This window comes from Calypte anna, chromosome 3 (genome assembly GCF_003957555.1).
Source record: "Calypte anna isolate BGI_N300 chromosome 3, bCalAnn1_v1.p, whole genome shotgun sequence".
Classification (NCBI taxonomy): domain Eukaryota; kingdom Metazoa; phylum Chordata; class Aves; order Apodiformes; family Trochilidae; genus Calypte; species Calypte anna.
In genome coordinates, this window is record NC_044246.1 from 49,839,887 (window position 1) to 49,855,448 (window position 15,562).

General features: G+C 37.0%; 1 protein-coding gene across 1 annotated transcript in view; it reads right to left on the reverse strand.

Moving 5' to 3' along the window:
* Positions 1-15,562, reverse strand: part of CDC42BPA (CDC42 binding protein kinase alpha) — a 170,951-nt gene that overhangs the window by 43,187 nt on the left and 112,202 nt on the right. Inside the window, 5 exon segments of the mRNA XM_030446583.1 lie at positions 1,353-1,444; positions 4,338-4,486; positions 5,102-5,207; positions 10,406-10,530; positions 11,490-11,595. Of these exon segments, the coding sequence (XP_030302443.1) occupies positions 1,353-1,444; positions 4,338-4,486; positions 5,102-5,207; positions 10,406-10,530; positions 11,490-11,595 (578 nt within the window).

Here is a 15,562-nt window from a genome sequence, read left to right on the forward strand (position 1 = left end):
CTCTATGCCTCTCTGCCACCTCTCACTTTCAAATGTCCAGGAGTAACACAATCCTGGGTAAAGCTTCAAATAACTCTGTTGTGCTACACCATTTACATGGTTTTCAGCCAGCAAGCAGAATAGAAACACTGCATCTTTTGGAGCTGAATAGCCAGGCACATTGAAACATTTTAACTTGATTCAACTCATCTTTTATTTTAATTTCTTCTTTTCTTTGAGGCAGAATTCAAGTTGCTGTGCCGGTGTTTATAAAACATGTATTTGTATCTATCTTCCTGAACACTATAAAGACATTTTATTTACATATACACACACATACACTTATGACCAGAGCCTAAGAACCTATGTGCATGTCAAAAACTTGAGATTATGAAAGGTCACACTTTTTAAAAATGTCAGTGTGTTACTGACCATATCAGCCTGTTTGCTTTAAATATAACCCATGGTGAATGAAGACATTACAAAGAACCCCTGCCTCTTTAAAATATAAACACACTAAAACCTCAGTAAAAGACAAAAAAAATTTCTCAAATTAACTTCTACTTTACAGAATCATGTAAAATTTTTTAGTAATCTTTTACCTCCTCCCTCCTAAATTTCTGGAACATATTATAAGCATCAAAGTATTCAGGTGCTAATCCAAGTAATCTTTTCCTCAAAAATAATTTCAACACACAGAAAGATACCACTGTGTACTGATTACATCTGAATCCTCTATACAGTTCATGATTCAAACTTCAATATATTTCTTCTTATAAGAGAAAAACTAGTCCAAAGATAATATGGATTTTAGACTGAGGTGTATTTCTATCAAAATATTTGAACAGCTGCAATACAGTTTTATTAATCTACTTGTGCCATGGTCTAGTAACCACAGAGCTAGTGGATCAAGGGCTGGACTTGATGATCTCAGAGGTACTTTCCAACCTGTCTGCTTCTGTGATTCTGTGATACTTCCAGCAAAATTCACTATGTTTAGAATTGAAGTCTAAATACCTTCACATATCATAAAGGAAAAAGAAAAATTATAAATGTATCTATACTTCTGCCAGTTTTCTGGTAGTAAATCACCATATACTTGCTAAAAAAAAAAATAAAATTAATGCTGTTCCAACTCAATACCTTACTGGTTCAAATATTTCAACAAAACTGAAGCATATGCAATACAAAAGCCAAATACATATTAGAAGAGCAAATACAACTGCTGTGGGTACATCTTAACATGCAATTGTTCTCACATTTTGTATGCCAAGTCTGTTGGGATCATATTTTAGTTGCAAGGTGACACTTAATTGCTAAGATGTATCCACCAAAGTGAAACATGTTATTTACTCGGATATCTGTTGCCATACCCTTTTCTGATCTAAGCTCTTCTGCCTCCTTTTTCAGCCTTTCAATATCTGTCAACAGTTGCATGTTCTTCTTCTCAGATTCTTGCAATTTACTTCAAAAGAACACAAACAAAAACCTATGTAAATATAATGAACACATGATACAAGTCGTTTTCTTTTGTTCATCTCTGTATGCTATTTAAAAATGAATGTCCAGCAAGCTTTATGGTGTTATCAAACGCAAGAACTAATTCAGAAAACTATTAGGACCTGTTTGGTATTGTACTTCAAAAAAAGCAGAACAAGCAATTAGTTGCCCCTGTTTATACATTAAATATGCTAGTGTTTCTAATTTATGAGTAATTGTGTAAGCCTGTATCCTGTGAACAAGAAAAAAAGACCAAATGCATCTTTATACTAAAAAATTGAGGGGATTTTATTTGTTAATTCACAGTGCCTATGATAGTAATCAATCATGTTGAACTATTTTTCTTCTCATTTACTCTGCAGTTAGTTGTTTCAATGTTTTCTAATCCATAGCTGATAGGTGCTACGCATGCAGATGCTCTGCTGGATTGAAAACTGGTTGGATGGCCTCCTCCAAAGAGCTGTGTTGAATGGAGTTAAATCCAGCTTGAGGCTGGTCATGAGTGGTGTTCCCCGGGGTTCACTGCCAGGGCTGCTCCTGTTTAACATATTTTTTGATGATTTGGGTGAGGGGATAGAGTGCACCCTCACCTTTGCAGATGACACTAAGTTGGGTGGGAGTATCAATCAGCCCGAGGGTAGGGAGGCTCTGCAGAGGGATCTGGACAGGCTGGGTCAATGGGCTGAGCCCAATTGCATGAGTTTCAACAAGGCCAAATGTCAGGTCCTGCTCTTTGGCCACAACAACGCCCAGCAGTGCTACAGGCTTGGGGAGGAGTGGCTGGAGAGCTGCCCAGCAGAGAGGGACCTGCGGGTGCTGACAGACACCTGCCTGAACATGAGCCAGCAGTGTGCCCAGGTGGCCAAGAAGGCCAACTCCATCCTGGCCTGCATCAGGAATAGTGTGTCCAGCAGGACCAGGGAGGTGATCCTGCCCCTATACTCGGCCTCAGTGAGGCCACACCTTGAGCACTGTGAGCAGCTTTGGGCACTGCAGTGTAAGAAGGACATCGAGGTGCTGGAGAGGGTGCAGGGAAGGGCAACCAAGCTGATTAGGGGTCTGGAGAACAGATCTTATGAGGAGAGACTGAGGGAACTGGGGCTGTTCAGCTTGGAGAAGACGAGGCTGAGGGGAGACCTCATTGCTCTTTACAGCCACCTGAAAGGAGTCTGTAGTGAGACAGATGTTGGCCTCTTCTCCCTGGTGACCAGCAATAGGACAAGAGGTAATGGGGTCAAGCTCTGCCAAGGGAGGTTCAGGTTGGATATTAGAAAAAAATTCTTCACAGAAAGAGTAGTTAAACATTGGGACAGGCTACCCAGTGAGGTGGTGGAGGCACCATCCTGGCAGTTGTTCAAAAGATGGGCAGATGAGGTTCTACAGTGATGTTCTAGTGGTTAGGGATTGTAGGGCAGATGGTTGGACTTGATGATCTCAGAGGTCTTTTCCAACCTTGATGATTCTATAGTTCTATGCATTTCTAACACACTTTCCATCTTTGCCTATTAAAGCAAACACCAGTTTTCTTGTTTTTAGAGGACCAACAATGCTGCCTATCATCATGTTACCTGGCTTGCAAAACACCTGAGTAAGGTGGGATGAGGCATTCCCACTTTACAGGTTACTTGACTTTCTAACTGCATTCGTGAAGTTGTAAAACTAGTGAGTGCTTCTCAAATCTGACTGTTTTTAAAATTCTTACACCATATCTTACCCTTTCTCTGCTTGAAGCCATTTCCATGCCTTGTACTGTCTATATATATTAATAGACACTGCAGAATGAGAGAACTGCTACTGTAAAGATTGTTTTAGAAGAGAAAGCAGTAAGGGAAACAGAATGGGTGCACATCTAAGATAAGGTTCAGAAGTCCTACTTCAGCTTAAATGCTTACTTTAAGCTGCATCAACTCCAAAGAAAAACAATGCATTCCCAGCCCAGTTGGATTCATAATGTGAAACTACTATCACATCATAGTACAGTACCTTTTTTCTCCTGACAAACTTTACATGCTTTAGCTTAAGTCAAATTACAATATATTACCGCAACTATGCAAACAATATTTATTTTGGTCATATTTTTGCATTTTATCTATTAAAATGTCTTTGCTTAATAAAGTTAACAGCTTGGGAAAAAATCAGAATTACAACTAAAGAAATGTAAGCTCCTTTTGTAAGCTCTACTTGGTTAGCAGCAGTGCAAGCTTACTCTTAAACATGCCTCAAATTCTAATTTGAAAGATTCTCTTGTACGTATAGAAAAGCTCATACTTTGTCTTTGATTTCTCTGCCCAGACTAATAAAGGAAATAATGGTGGGTGCTATGATGATGTTTTAGGCCTCTAGAGCTTCATTCTTTTGGGCAGTGTTGAATTTGTAGACCCAACTGAACTGAAAGTAGATGCCTTCTTACTAATCTTTTCCTTCAGGCATTCACTCAGAATAAGCTTCGTCATCTAAGGGGTAAGGAGGTGAGGAGAGAGGTCTGAGGTAGGAATAAAAGAATTCATAATTTTCCAGAAGCACATCTTATTACTGGGTAAATCAGTATGCAATAATTCATTTTTACCTCTTAACCCAACTCTGCTTGCACTTGAACTTGTTATGACAACTAGGAGATCTTACATTATTAAAGAGAATGTGTTCCCCCCAGAAGTCTTCAAAATTTCAAACTGTCCCAGTAAGTGTCCAGATGCCTACACAATGAAGAGAGACACTGCCCTTTTTTTCACATTTTGATATGGGAAACTGGCATAACATTCATGATTAAATTTTGACAGACAAGATAGTTAAAATCATGACTTTATGTCACCCCCTGGATGGTATAAAAGTAAACTCTCATCAGAACAATTCAGTCTTACCACTCTGTAGAGATACAGGAAGCTTTGACTTTATTCAACTCATCTTGAATAGCTTGTTTGGCTCGGATTTCAGCATCAAGAGCAGACTGTAGTTCTAACCTTGCAGACATATCCAGTTTTGCAAAGCGACGCATCTTCCAGGGCATGTCCTAGTAGAGAAAAAAAAAAAGAAAGAAGAAAGATGGCAGAAAATGAGGAATACAACTAACTTCAACAGTTGTATGTCTCAGTCTATTATGCTTTTAAGAGAAGAGTTCATCAATTTGAAGGTAACATAAATGTTTGAAAATTCAGAATATGTTACTAGGGTTAGTCGTATTACTTTACTGTTATTAGTATTAGTTTTTAACTCAAATACTTAATTTGGGCGATTAATACCTTATGCTGTCATGACCTCAAAAGAAAAGAGATTTCATGAGTACCAGTTTTCATGTGCCTCAGTTCAAACAACAGCTATGAAGGATGTTCACATTCACAAGTGAATGATTTTAAGGTTTTCATGACCCTAAGTATTGATTTATTTCAACGAATTCATATATGATTACAAACCAGTTACTTGAATAAAATCATATATAAAAGTAACAAATATATTGGTGTTTAATTCATAAACTAAATTTATTACAGAGTTACTCAGAGGGGAAGCTCAAGGAAAGTTTACTTTTTGACTAACACAGACTTCAGAGACAAGTTATTACTGTAGTTTCTATCAAATTACTGCCTTTTTCAAACAACAAAAAAAGTGACATTTGGAAGTAGAGACTTACTGTAGCTCTTGCACCCAAACTGGAGTTCCTCAGGGCCTCTAGTTCTTCAGTCATTTTAGAGGCCAAAGCTTGAAGATAACCACGAGCATCTTTCTCGTCACTGACCCTAGATAATTAGAAGAAAAAGTTGTTTTAACTAAAGAATATGAAGAAAAACCCAAAACTCTCATCAACAAAATAGCAACAAAAACCACGAAAAGAAGCACAATACAAAACAAAAATCATAAAACATAAGAAAGAAAAAAAAAAAAAGCAATACAGAAAATCCCACAAAACTAAGTCTCTGCTGCTTTGCAGACTTTCATGAAACAATAAGCATCACTAAGTCAAGGAATAAAAACTAAAAAGCTTCATATATAAGTTTATAATGTACGTCTCAGTATAAATGTCAACTACTGGAAAATGATAATGTGGGAAAGAAATAGGATTCAACCTATTTTTATGGAATGAATTAAGAAATAAATTCTATATCCACATAATATTGGAACTAGTGGCTGACTTCATTCTATCAGTGTAATATTAGAACCAGTAGTTACAATCAAACAGTGATGTTATTTCAAGAAATGCCAATTAAATATTAAGTCTAATTCTAATGTTATTAACCAGCATAAGCCAGATGAGGCTCTTGAGTCCCCTGATTTTGCTTTCTATCAAGACATGTTTTCTGAATGTAAACACAACAAGGAGGTGACATGTTTGTGTGAGTGTGAGGTTCTTAACATGAGAAAGCAAGTTTTCTTCATGTAGAAGAAGCAAAAAGAAATTTAGAAACTGGCAGTTCTCTATATTAGTAACATATAAAATCTTCACAGAAAAAAAAGGAAAATGTATATTAAAAATTAAATTTAATAGATGCCTTATTTTTAATTTTTCTAATTAAAGCTGAAAAACTTCATATGACCAATTTCTTTGCCAATATTTATTGTGCCATATAGATCCCTCCTCATGGAAGGTGATTAAAAACCTCAGGTATTTGGTTTAAGATGCACAGACACTTCAGGCTCTGCATTCTGAAAAGAAGAGCATGTAATAACCTCAAAGAGATGTTTCATGGGACTTGCAGAATCTAAAAAATGAAAATATACACATAAGTAATTTTAAAAGAAAATCTATACTGACAAGAAATACAAACAGTACACTAGATGGCGACATTCTCTAGGTAATGAGAGCATTGATTAAACTGATCACAAGAGTTCTTTTTTGATTGCTACTCTTTTGCTGGGGGTTGGGGTGGGGGTGCTGTTTGGTTAAAAGCAAGAATGCTAAAGTTACTCTTAGTAATTTTTGTCCCCTTGCCCCCCTTTTCGAAGAGGTCTCTAACAAGTACATCAAAAGGTGTAAAGAAGAAAGGTTCTTTAACTTCCACTTAGGTTAATTCCTTTCATTACTGAAAATCGAGATTAGATTCACTGTTCTGGGTTCACACAGAATGTAAGTGTCCCTGAAATCCTGGTTCTTTAACTACAAGGAACCTACAACAGTCATAGAGAACAAATTCCTTTAAAACTTAATTACATTTTTTAGTTGGAGCCAAATTCATGACAACCTTAAAATAACCACTGACCAATATCTAGTATGTTACAGTCAAGCTGCAAGGAACCTCAGACTCTCTGTTCAGCACACTTTACAATACAATATGGACATAAAGGACTAGAGATTTTTTGCTGAACAAGAAGGGTCCTGAAGTCCTGGGATCTAATGCCAAAGTTGCATCTTAACTCAATTTAACTATTCCAAGGAAGTCTGTGGAACGTGACTTCCATTTCTCATTGAGTTTCTCAAGGCTTTTAAATTTCTGCCTTCAGATGACTATGCTCAAAGGCTGCAGCTTAATTATTTACCCCTACCTTCCAATAACATTTATTTTTTAAAAACTACTTCTCTAACGATTTTCAACATTTCACACTGCTCCCAAACCCTGAAATTTATCCCCGCCCTCCAGAATTTCTACCTTACACATAATAATCCTTGGATTATTGTTACATCAAACACAATGCATCTCAGAATTTTTCATGTTTTGAGCTTCTTACAGGTATTTTGCTAAACCTTTTGCACAATTTGTGGGTATCTTCTTCTGAGAACAACCAGATTTAGAGAAAAAAAAAACTTGAGGCTTTTTCTCACTTGATTTAATGCAGAAGTGTTTGGGTTGGTTTTTTTTTCTTAACATGTGGTGTTTTCTTTTTTTTTTTTTTTTTTTTTTCATGAAACTAATAACTAAGATTAAATCAACCATAGTAGAGTTGATTGGAAAGATCTCCAGTCAGCAGCAGAATATTAACTGAATCTTCTGGTAAACAACAGTCACAGCTTCTGGCCAGCTGAATCTACGTCTAACGTTTCCTTTATAGTTAAATCAGGTAGCAGTTAGCTCCCAGAGAGAGATTAATAAGTTAAGAATATTCTCAAGTACTCTGGAATTTGCTACCAAGATTTCCATCAACCTTTCTGCAACAGAAAAGAAGTATGGTACACAATGACATTTAAAAGATCCCTTTTTACTGTGACTGCATTAACTTCCTATGCAAGGAATCTCTTTCCTGTCTCCCTTAGGAAAAATTATAGCTGACTATAAAAGCCTCAGTACTCCTTCCTCTTCTCAAGGACTGATGAGTGATTCAGCTTATATAAACTTGTCAATATAACAGCTCCCTTAAGCCTGAGCAACCTATGAGGCGCTATTGCTATCATGTAAGAATTTGCAGTGCAAGTTTGACTGAAGTGCTTGTATTAAGATTTTGGCTGTAGTTATGGTACCCTGGGATAAATAATAGCAAAACTAAAAAGTCTTTTGTAGATTTGTGGTAAATAAGATGCAAGAATGAACACTAAGAAAGCAGGGAAAGGCTAAAGGGAACATGATACGACACTAAAATAATTCACAAGTTTAAAAAACTGAAATAAATAATAATTTAGGGCCCAAGGACTCATGAAGCGACAATCCTAAGCACCCAAAATGTGGATTCAATCAGTGGGGCAGATTTCCTGAGAAAAATAACTATTAGATGGCAAAACTTTTACAGGAAGGGACTACTTGGGTTGGTGTTACTTAAAACAGGGCTAGAATAAAACCCTTGAACTATCATAGGCAGCTGAGCAAACTGTTTACAAAACTAATAATCAGTCCCATCTACTGTCTCCTATTCTTCATGCATTATGGTACAAAAAGAAGGTAGGAAAAACACATTTCTAAAAGGTGGGAAATATGCACCCAAAATACATATAATAAAGTAATATCATGTGAAAGTGTTAGTTTTGAAGGAGCCACAAGTTCTACCCTGCTTTATTAGCTTCAAGGTATTCTGCAGTCATATGCATGGATTTAAATTGCATGTTCTTCTGAAGAAAATATAGGCTTGTGACTGATAAAATGAGATTAGTTTTCTTTGAAATTAGTTTTTTCTTTTGAACTGTTTAACAATATTCTAGATGTTTACATCATATAGCATTCTGTGTTTCACAAAAAAAAAAAATCCTCAGAGAAGGATCCAGTTTCTGAATGAAGTGCTGGATTTTAAGGACAACAGATGTACATGAGTAGATTATCTGGGTAACAATAAGAAAAAAGTGTGAGCCACAATTGGTCTCATATAGCTGAAAAAAATTGGCAATGAGAAATATGGAGGGAAAATTAAGATCTATACTATGATTAAAAACTGGAACCCAGGCAAGGATTTTAAATCTCATTAATGTTTGCTCACAGTACTTGTAATTTAAAAAAAAAATCTAATCCCACCTTCTAGTACCCTGCAGTGTTATCTAATATATATGAGATACTTTATCATATACCTGAACCCCATAAATAGTACATGTTAAAATATTAAACACTCTCAGATACTGGAGAAGGGACATTCTTGATGGTTCTTGGCACATTTTTACCCAGCGTTAAGTAAAATAATCCACAATTAATTCTGATTTGTCTTTTTCCAGAACGGACAAGTTTTATGAGTGCTTTCATGTGTATATCTGAAAAATGGGGTTCAGTCACCTTAGTGCATTAAGACAAATATTCCCTTAAACCAATATGGAGTGTAAAATAACAGACTTGTATCTCATTACCTTGTTTTTTTTCTGAATAAACGTTTCTGATTGACTAGGAATTTATTGTTCATTTAAACAACTTTTATATTTTTTGTTTTTTTTAAAATTTCTGTGCAGGCCATCTACAGAGACAAGACAACGGAGACAAGATTTAAAAGGAACACAGAAAGTGAACCCTTCACATTCTTATCCTCTGCTGCGAATACAATGCCTCAAGACACTATGGACTTCTTAACATGGACAAGCATTACATCATTCATGTAACAAACAATTTTTTTAAAACACATCCAGAAACCCAGAGGAAAACCCTGGTTTCTTGTTAGGGATTCATATGGCTATGTTAAGAAGCCAAACTTCTCTGTGTTTGGACAACAAAATGATACTGACATGACAATACCAAACTAGGTTTCATTAAAACAAATACTTCCCAATTTTGCTTTGACACAATAAATTTGATTTTCCCATGAGATGGGAAAAATGGGGAGAAAAATAATAATTAAATTTATAACAAAAAACCAGTTAGTATATGATGATGAAATCTTCACAGAATTGGATGATCTTTAAAAAAAATGTTTGGATGCAAACAGTTTTTGTAGCTGCTAGACACTAAAGTGGTCCATACAAAAGGGGAAGAGAAGTAGGCATGGAGAGGAAAAATAAAGGCCATCTAAACAAAACAATCTTTTTCTCTTAGTAAGTTCAACATCAGCTTTTTCTTTCTCTTAATTTATTAGAACTAGATGGGAGACTTTAGAAACATAACATCACTATCAAAAGTATGGTAAGAAACATCACTTGACTGCCTTTGTGGCACTTTCAAACATCTTCCTTGTAAAAAAAATCACAGAAAAGTTGCACCATATTTGTTTTATTCTGACAGATGCCAAGCAGATGAAGGAAATTGATGCTGAGACACAAATACTCTCAGCCACTGCTTTTCCCAGGCTTGTTCTGAGTTGGAGGAGTAAGCTCAGCACATGACTCCTTCCAGCATTCCTCCAAAGCCACAAGCCATACCAAATGGCAATGATTCTTCTGCACTTAAAGAAGTTGTATCTGATATGACACTTCTGCACTTAGGGAGGAACAACATTTTCCACATTTAGATATTATTAAAACCTCAAGCAAAAATAGAGCAGAACCTGTGATGGGTGTGAAATTTCACCAAAGCACTTGAACGTGCCATGCGCAAGTGTGAAAACTTGGTAACAGCTCTACCACATACCGAGGGTTTCTGTAATGATATTAGAACAGAATATTCACCATTGGATGATCTCAGTAATTTGGGCCTCCCAATGGGCTACGGACTCCTTTTTATCCGCCAGGTCTCTCATCTCCTCTTCCAGTTGCCGGTTATTCATACTCAGCCTCTCAAACATGGTGGTGAGCTGAATGAGAATTTAAACTTGATGAAACTATTTGCTGCTGTGACTCCATCTCTGTGAAGAGTCAAAGCTATGTGTTTCCCTCTCCCACACTGTGCATGTCCTTTAAAAACTGGTACTATCCATTACAATAAACACCATATAACAATAAAAGCCAGAAACTCTTCTCATGTATGACTATAACTGTACTGAAAGACCAATTTTTAGGACTGAACTACATTTGTACTCTAACAAATGAATTACTTTTCTGAGAATTAGTCTCCAAATAACTCTGTGACTCTTAGAGAGGTTCTGCTTTGCACCATGCAGATGTGGAATGTTCTGTATAGAAAAAAAGGGCACAAAAGTTGTTATAGCTCCAATAAAGCTGCCAAAGCTGTCCCTTGTTTAGCAGTCATGGGGAATGACAGACTTAATAGATACAGGCATGAATCCATCCTGAGATTCTCTAGGTGTCTCATATTCCCCTATTTTTCATTTTTCTTACTTACAGAAAGGGAAATTATAATTAAATGCACATCTGTAAGTACAATATGTTATACTGAGCAATTAACCTTTTGTGTTCACATAGCTGTCACTCATATAAGCACATTCTACAGGACAAAAGCCACAGCTAACCTGTGTTTGAAGAACACTGCACTTTCATCATATTTTCACAAAATATAATGCACTACAAAAAGAATAGACTGGTTCGGCAAGAACATGAATTATGCTTAAGATAATGTCTAAAAGTAATCTTACAAAACTCTAAGACCACGTAAGCCACTTTCTACACATAAATATGTAAATGCACAAATGTAACTGCACACATTCTCGAGTTTAGTTGCATGTAGATACTCTATGTTCACCACTTTTTGTGTAGTATTAATTCCTGCTATCAATTAAGAATTAGTAATAACCAATACAGCTTTACACTGTCTAATTTGTACATAGCATCCCATAGTTGTAAACTCAGGACTTACCTTTTCAAGTTCATTTGAAAGTTTTTTGTTTTCTTCTGTTAGCAGTATTTTTTCTCGTTCATACTTCTGTTTGAACTGTGTTTCAAATTCCTCTCTTTCATTTTGGCTAAGAAATAAAATGAAGTAGAATTAGAAAGTTTCTTATTCTAAAACTTGCACCGCTATTTATTTAAATAAATAAAGATCAATGCACACACTAGCTGAAAGGGAAGTACTATGTCAGTAAAACCACAGCCTGATAAAATTAAGTAAGTAATGTATTATACTAGCATCTTAAAATTCAGTCATCTCTCTTACAATCCTACCATTAGAAAATGATCTATCTTTTAGAATTGAATTAACAGAGCTCCACTGAACTAAGGTTCAATCAACCTACTTAAATGTATTTTATTATTTAGGTGGAACCTTCAAAACCTGAGCAGCTGTAATTCTCCATTTCAAAGTATGTAACAGAATTTTAAGACACTTAGTAAACTCTACACTAACAGAAACATTATTTTAACTCAGACATTTCTATAATTCCAAGTTTCACACAGAATGACAGGCAAAACTGATTGTATATAAAACCAGAATACACAGTTGATGTATTAGAGTACTTGGGTCTCTGATCAGAGAAGCTTATATGAGCTATTGAGACAAATGGAGAATTGTCTTTGGACAACTGAGAACTATCAGAGGACACGCCTGAACTGTTCATTCAGTTACCATATATTTACTATCACAAAAAAGTGGATGGATGACCTCTACACTCCTAACAACACCAGATTCTAGAGCAGATATGGAACGTTCTTTTCAAGAATCTGTTCAAGTATCTGTTTCTCCATAACCTTCCCTTCTCCTCTGGATGTCATTCAAACAAGGAGAAACCATAGTTGACTCTGTTTAACATCAACTTTTATCTTGTACATTGAATATGAGAACCTGAAAATAAATGCAGCTGCTATGTTTGCATTAAAAAATTGTAGTTTCTTTGAAATGGTGTATGTATGGCAATGTTTTAGACATATACTAATATATACTAACTCTTTTGAGACTACCTACATTCACATTTTGCATTCATCATTTCACTAATTACTCAAGTAACTGGCACGAAGTTCATCAGTAGGTTGATGGAAATAATATATAAAAGTCACAGAATCAGCCTTAAAGGTCTGAAAAAGTGTGCACTATAAAAATAAAATCCAAGGGAAATCTTGTCTTAAGCATTGCAACTTATTTCCTGGATACCAATCAGAATTTTACATTGTGCAACTGAGAAATTACATCCTTGTCTCTTTTTCTGAGATGGAGAACTACTACAACTATGCCAAACTGAGAGAACACTTAAAATATGAGAAGTGTCAGTGGTTACAGTGAACCCAGTTAAAAGCAATGCTGTTTTGAATTTCCTATTCCTAATTTGAAATTCAACTGGTGCCTCAACCACTCTGTGAAATCTAGCAGAGCATGATAGACTCATGGTGAAATTCTGTATTGCTAGGCATCCTTGGAAATATAATGCTAGATGCTGGCGAAGTAATATTGCCACTACTGTTTCAATCCCAAGTTTCAAATTCACCACCAGTCCTTTTCTCTATCAACAAGTCCATGCATATGATGAGCAGTCTAGAGAAAAGGTAGGAAAAGATTTAAGCATTGGCTGTCAGGGAAAATAAGAAGTTCTGCTTCTTTTTGCTGGGCATAGATTCAAAGCTACTTTTTCAGACAGTAGACAAACTATTTTTCAATTAATCTATTTCTTTAATTAAATTTTTATGGTTTTAAGGTTTTCTTTAGGGTTTCTAGGACTTAAATGTTCAAAGAAGCTATAAATGGTGATGGATTAAGGAAGCTTTGGAAGAACCCAACATATTTTCTGTATTTCAAGGTTCTAGTTAAAATGTCGATTGTCACTAACCCAGCAAATCAGATTACTACAGTATAATACATAAACAAAGATAAAATTTAAACATAGGAGATTATGGGTATAAACTATAGAACCCAAATATCAATGTGGCAAAACACACAACTGTGACAGACTCTACAGGCATACCTTAAGACTGCCACAAAGATCAAAATAACGCATTGATTTGAAGCCTAACATCATTCTCCTCTCCCACTAAGCTCTTTTTCTCCTATGAAATTTTGCTATGTATCTTCCTTCAAATTTAAGAAATCATACATGATCCAGCTTTCTTTTAATCAGTAAAATAATTCTAGCAAACCATATGCAAGTAATGTGAAACACTGCATAATGCTATCGTTTTGTCACTGCAGCTCTTGATTGCAGCTGTACAAAGTGGAGAAATATTTTACCTTACAGTTTTGAAACCAAGAAAATCATACCTGATACAAACACCAGCCCCCAGGCTTCTTTCTAAAAGTAAGTGCTGTTTATAAAGCTCTGCTTTATAGAATATATCACTAAATGGTGAGCTTACAAGACATTTCCACAAACATGGTTTATTTTATAAAGTTTCTTGCACCTTCTCCTGAAATATTTCATAATGATAATTCTAAGAGATTATGCTACACAGATCACTGGCCTAATCCTGTGTTCCTACATTCCCAATTTTATTGGCATGCAGTTAATCAGACTATTATCAAAGGGCAATAATTTTTACAGAAAGGTAGTTACTCTCCCTTGAAGACTTACACTGTTGATAGAGTAAGAAAGTTTAGATTTGAAGGAAACAAAGAAAAAACACCTATTTTTAAAAATGAAATGCAAACCACCAATATACAAGTTACATTAAAAAGTATACAGATTTTGGCAAAGGTCTTATTTACCCTTGCTTAGAATACCCTCCATAATTCACTCTATACTATAATCTTCATGAAGTAATGCAATCACAACCTCTTCAGAGATCACAGAATGGTCAGGGTTGGAAGGGACCTCAAAGGTCATCTCGTTCAACCCCCCTGCATGATTAGGGACACCTCCCACTAGGTAAGATTGCTCAAGGCCCCTTCCAACCTGGCCTTAAAAGCTTCCACCACCCTCTGGGCAACCTGTTCCAGTGACTCACCACCCTCACAGAAATTAATTTCCTCCTAAACTCTGCCTAAATCTATCCTCTTCAAATTTTAAACCATTGCCCCTTGTTCTCTTACTACACATGCATGCAAAAAGCCCTACCCCAGCTGTCTTGCAGGCCCCCTTCAGATATTAGAAAGTTGCTATAACGTAACCCTGGAGCCTCCCCTTCTCTAGGCTGAGCAACCCCCAACTTCTTCAGCCTGTCTTCATAGGGGAGGTGCTCCAGCCCTCTGATCATTTGAGCGGTTTTCCTCTGGACATGTTCAAGGCACTTTATGTCTTTATGTTGGGAAGTCCAGAACTGGGCACAGTACTCCAGGGGGAGTCTCGTAAGAGCAGAGTAGAGGGGGAGAATCACCTTCCTTTTCTGGCTGTCTATGCTTCTTCTGATGGACACAGCTGGCTGGAAGTGCACATTGATGGTTCACATTGAGCTCCTGGTGCAGCAGCACCACCAAGTCCTTCTCCTCAGGGCCATCCTCAATCCTCTCTCCTTCCAATCTGTATTCACCCAACCCAGGTACAGAACCTTGCACTTGGCTGGGGACAGAGTGGTTGGAGAGCAGCCAGACAGAGAAGGACCTTGGAGTTTGGATTGACAGGAAGCTGAACATGAGCCAGCAGTGTGCCCAGGTGGCCAAGAAGGCCAATGGCATCCCAGCCTGTATCAGGAACAGTGTGGCCAGCAGGTCCAAGGAAGTGATTCTGCCCCTGTACTCAGCGCTGGTTGAGGCCACAACTCGAGTACTGTGTCCAGTTCTGGGCCCCTCAGTTCAGGAAGGATACCGAGGTCCTGGAGCGGGTCCAAAGGAGGGCAACCAGGCTGGTGAAGGGACTTGAGCACAGACCCTATGAGGAGAGGCTGAGGGAGCTGGGGCTGTTCAGCCTGGAGAAGAGGAGGCTCAGAGGAGACCTCATCACTCTCTGCAACTCCCTGAAAGGAGGGTGTAGCCAGGCGGGGGTTGGTCTCTTTTCCCAGGCAACTCTCAGCAAGACAAGAGGGCATGGTCTTAAGTTGTGCCAGGGGAGGTTTAGGTTGGACATTATAAAGAAT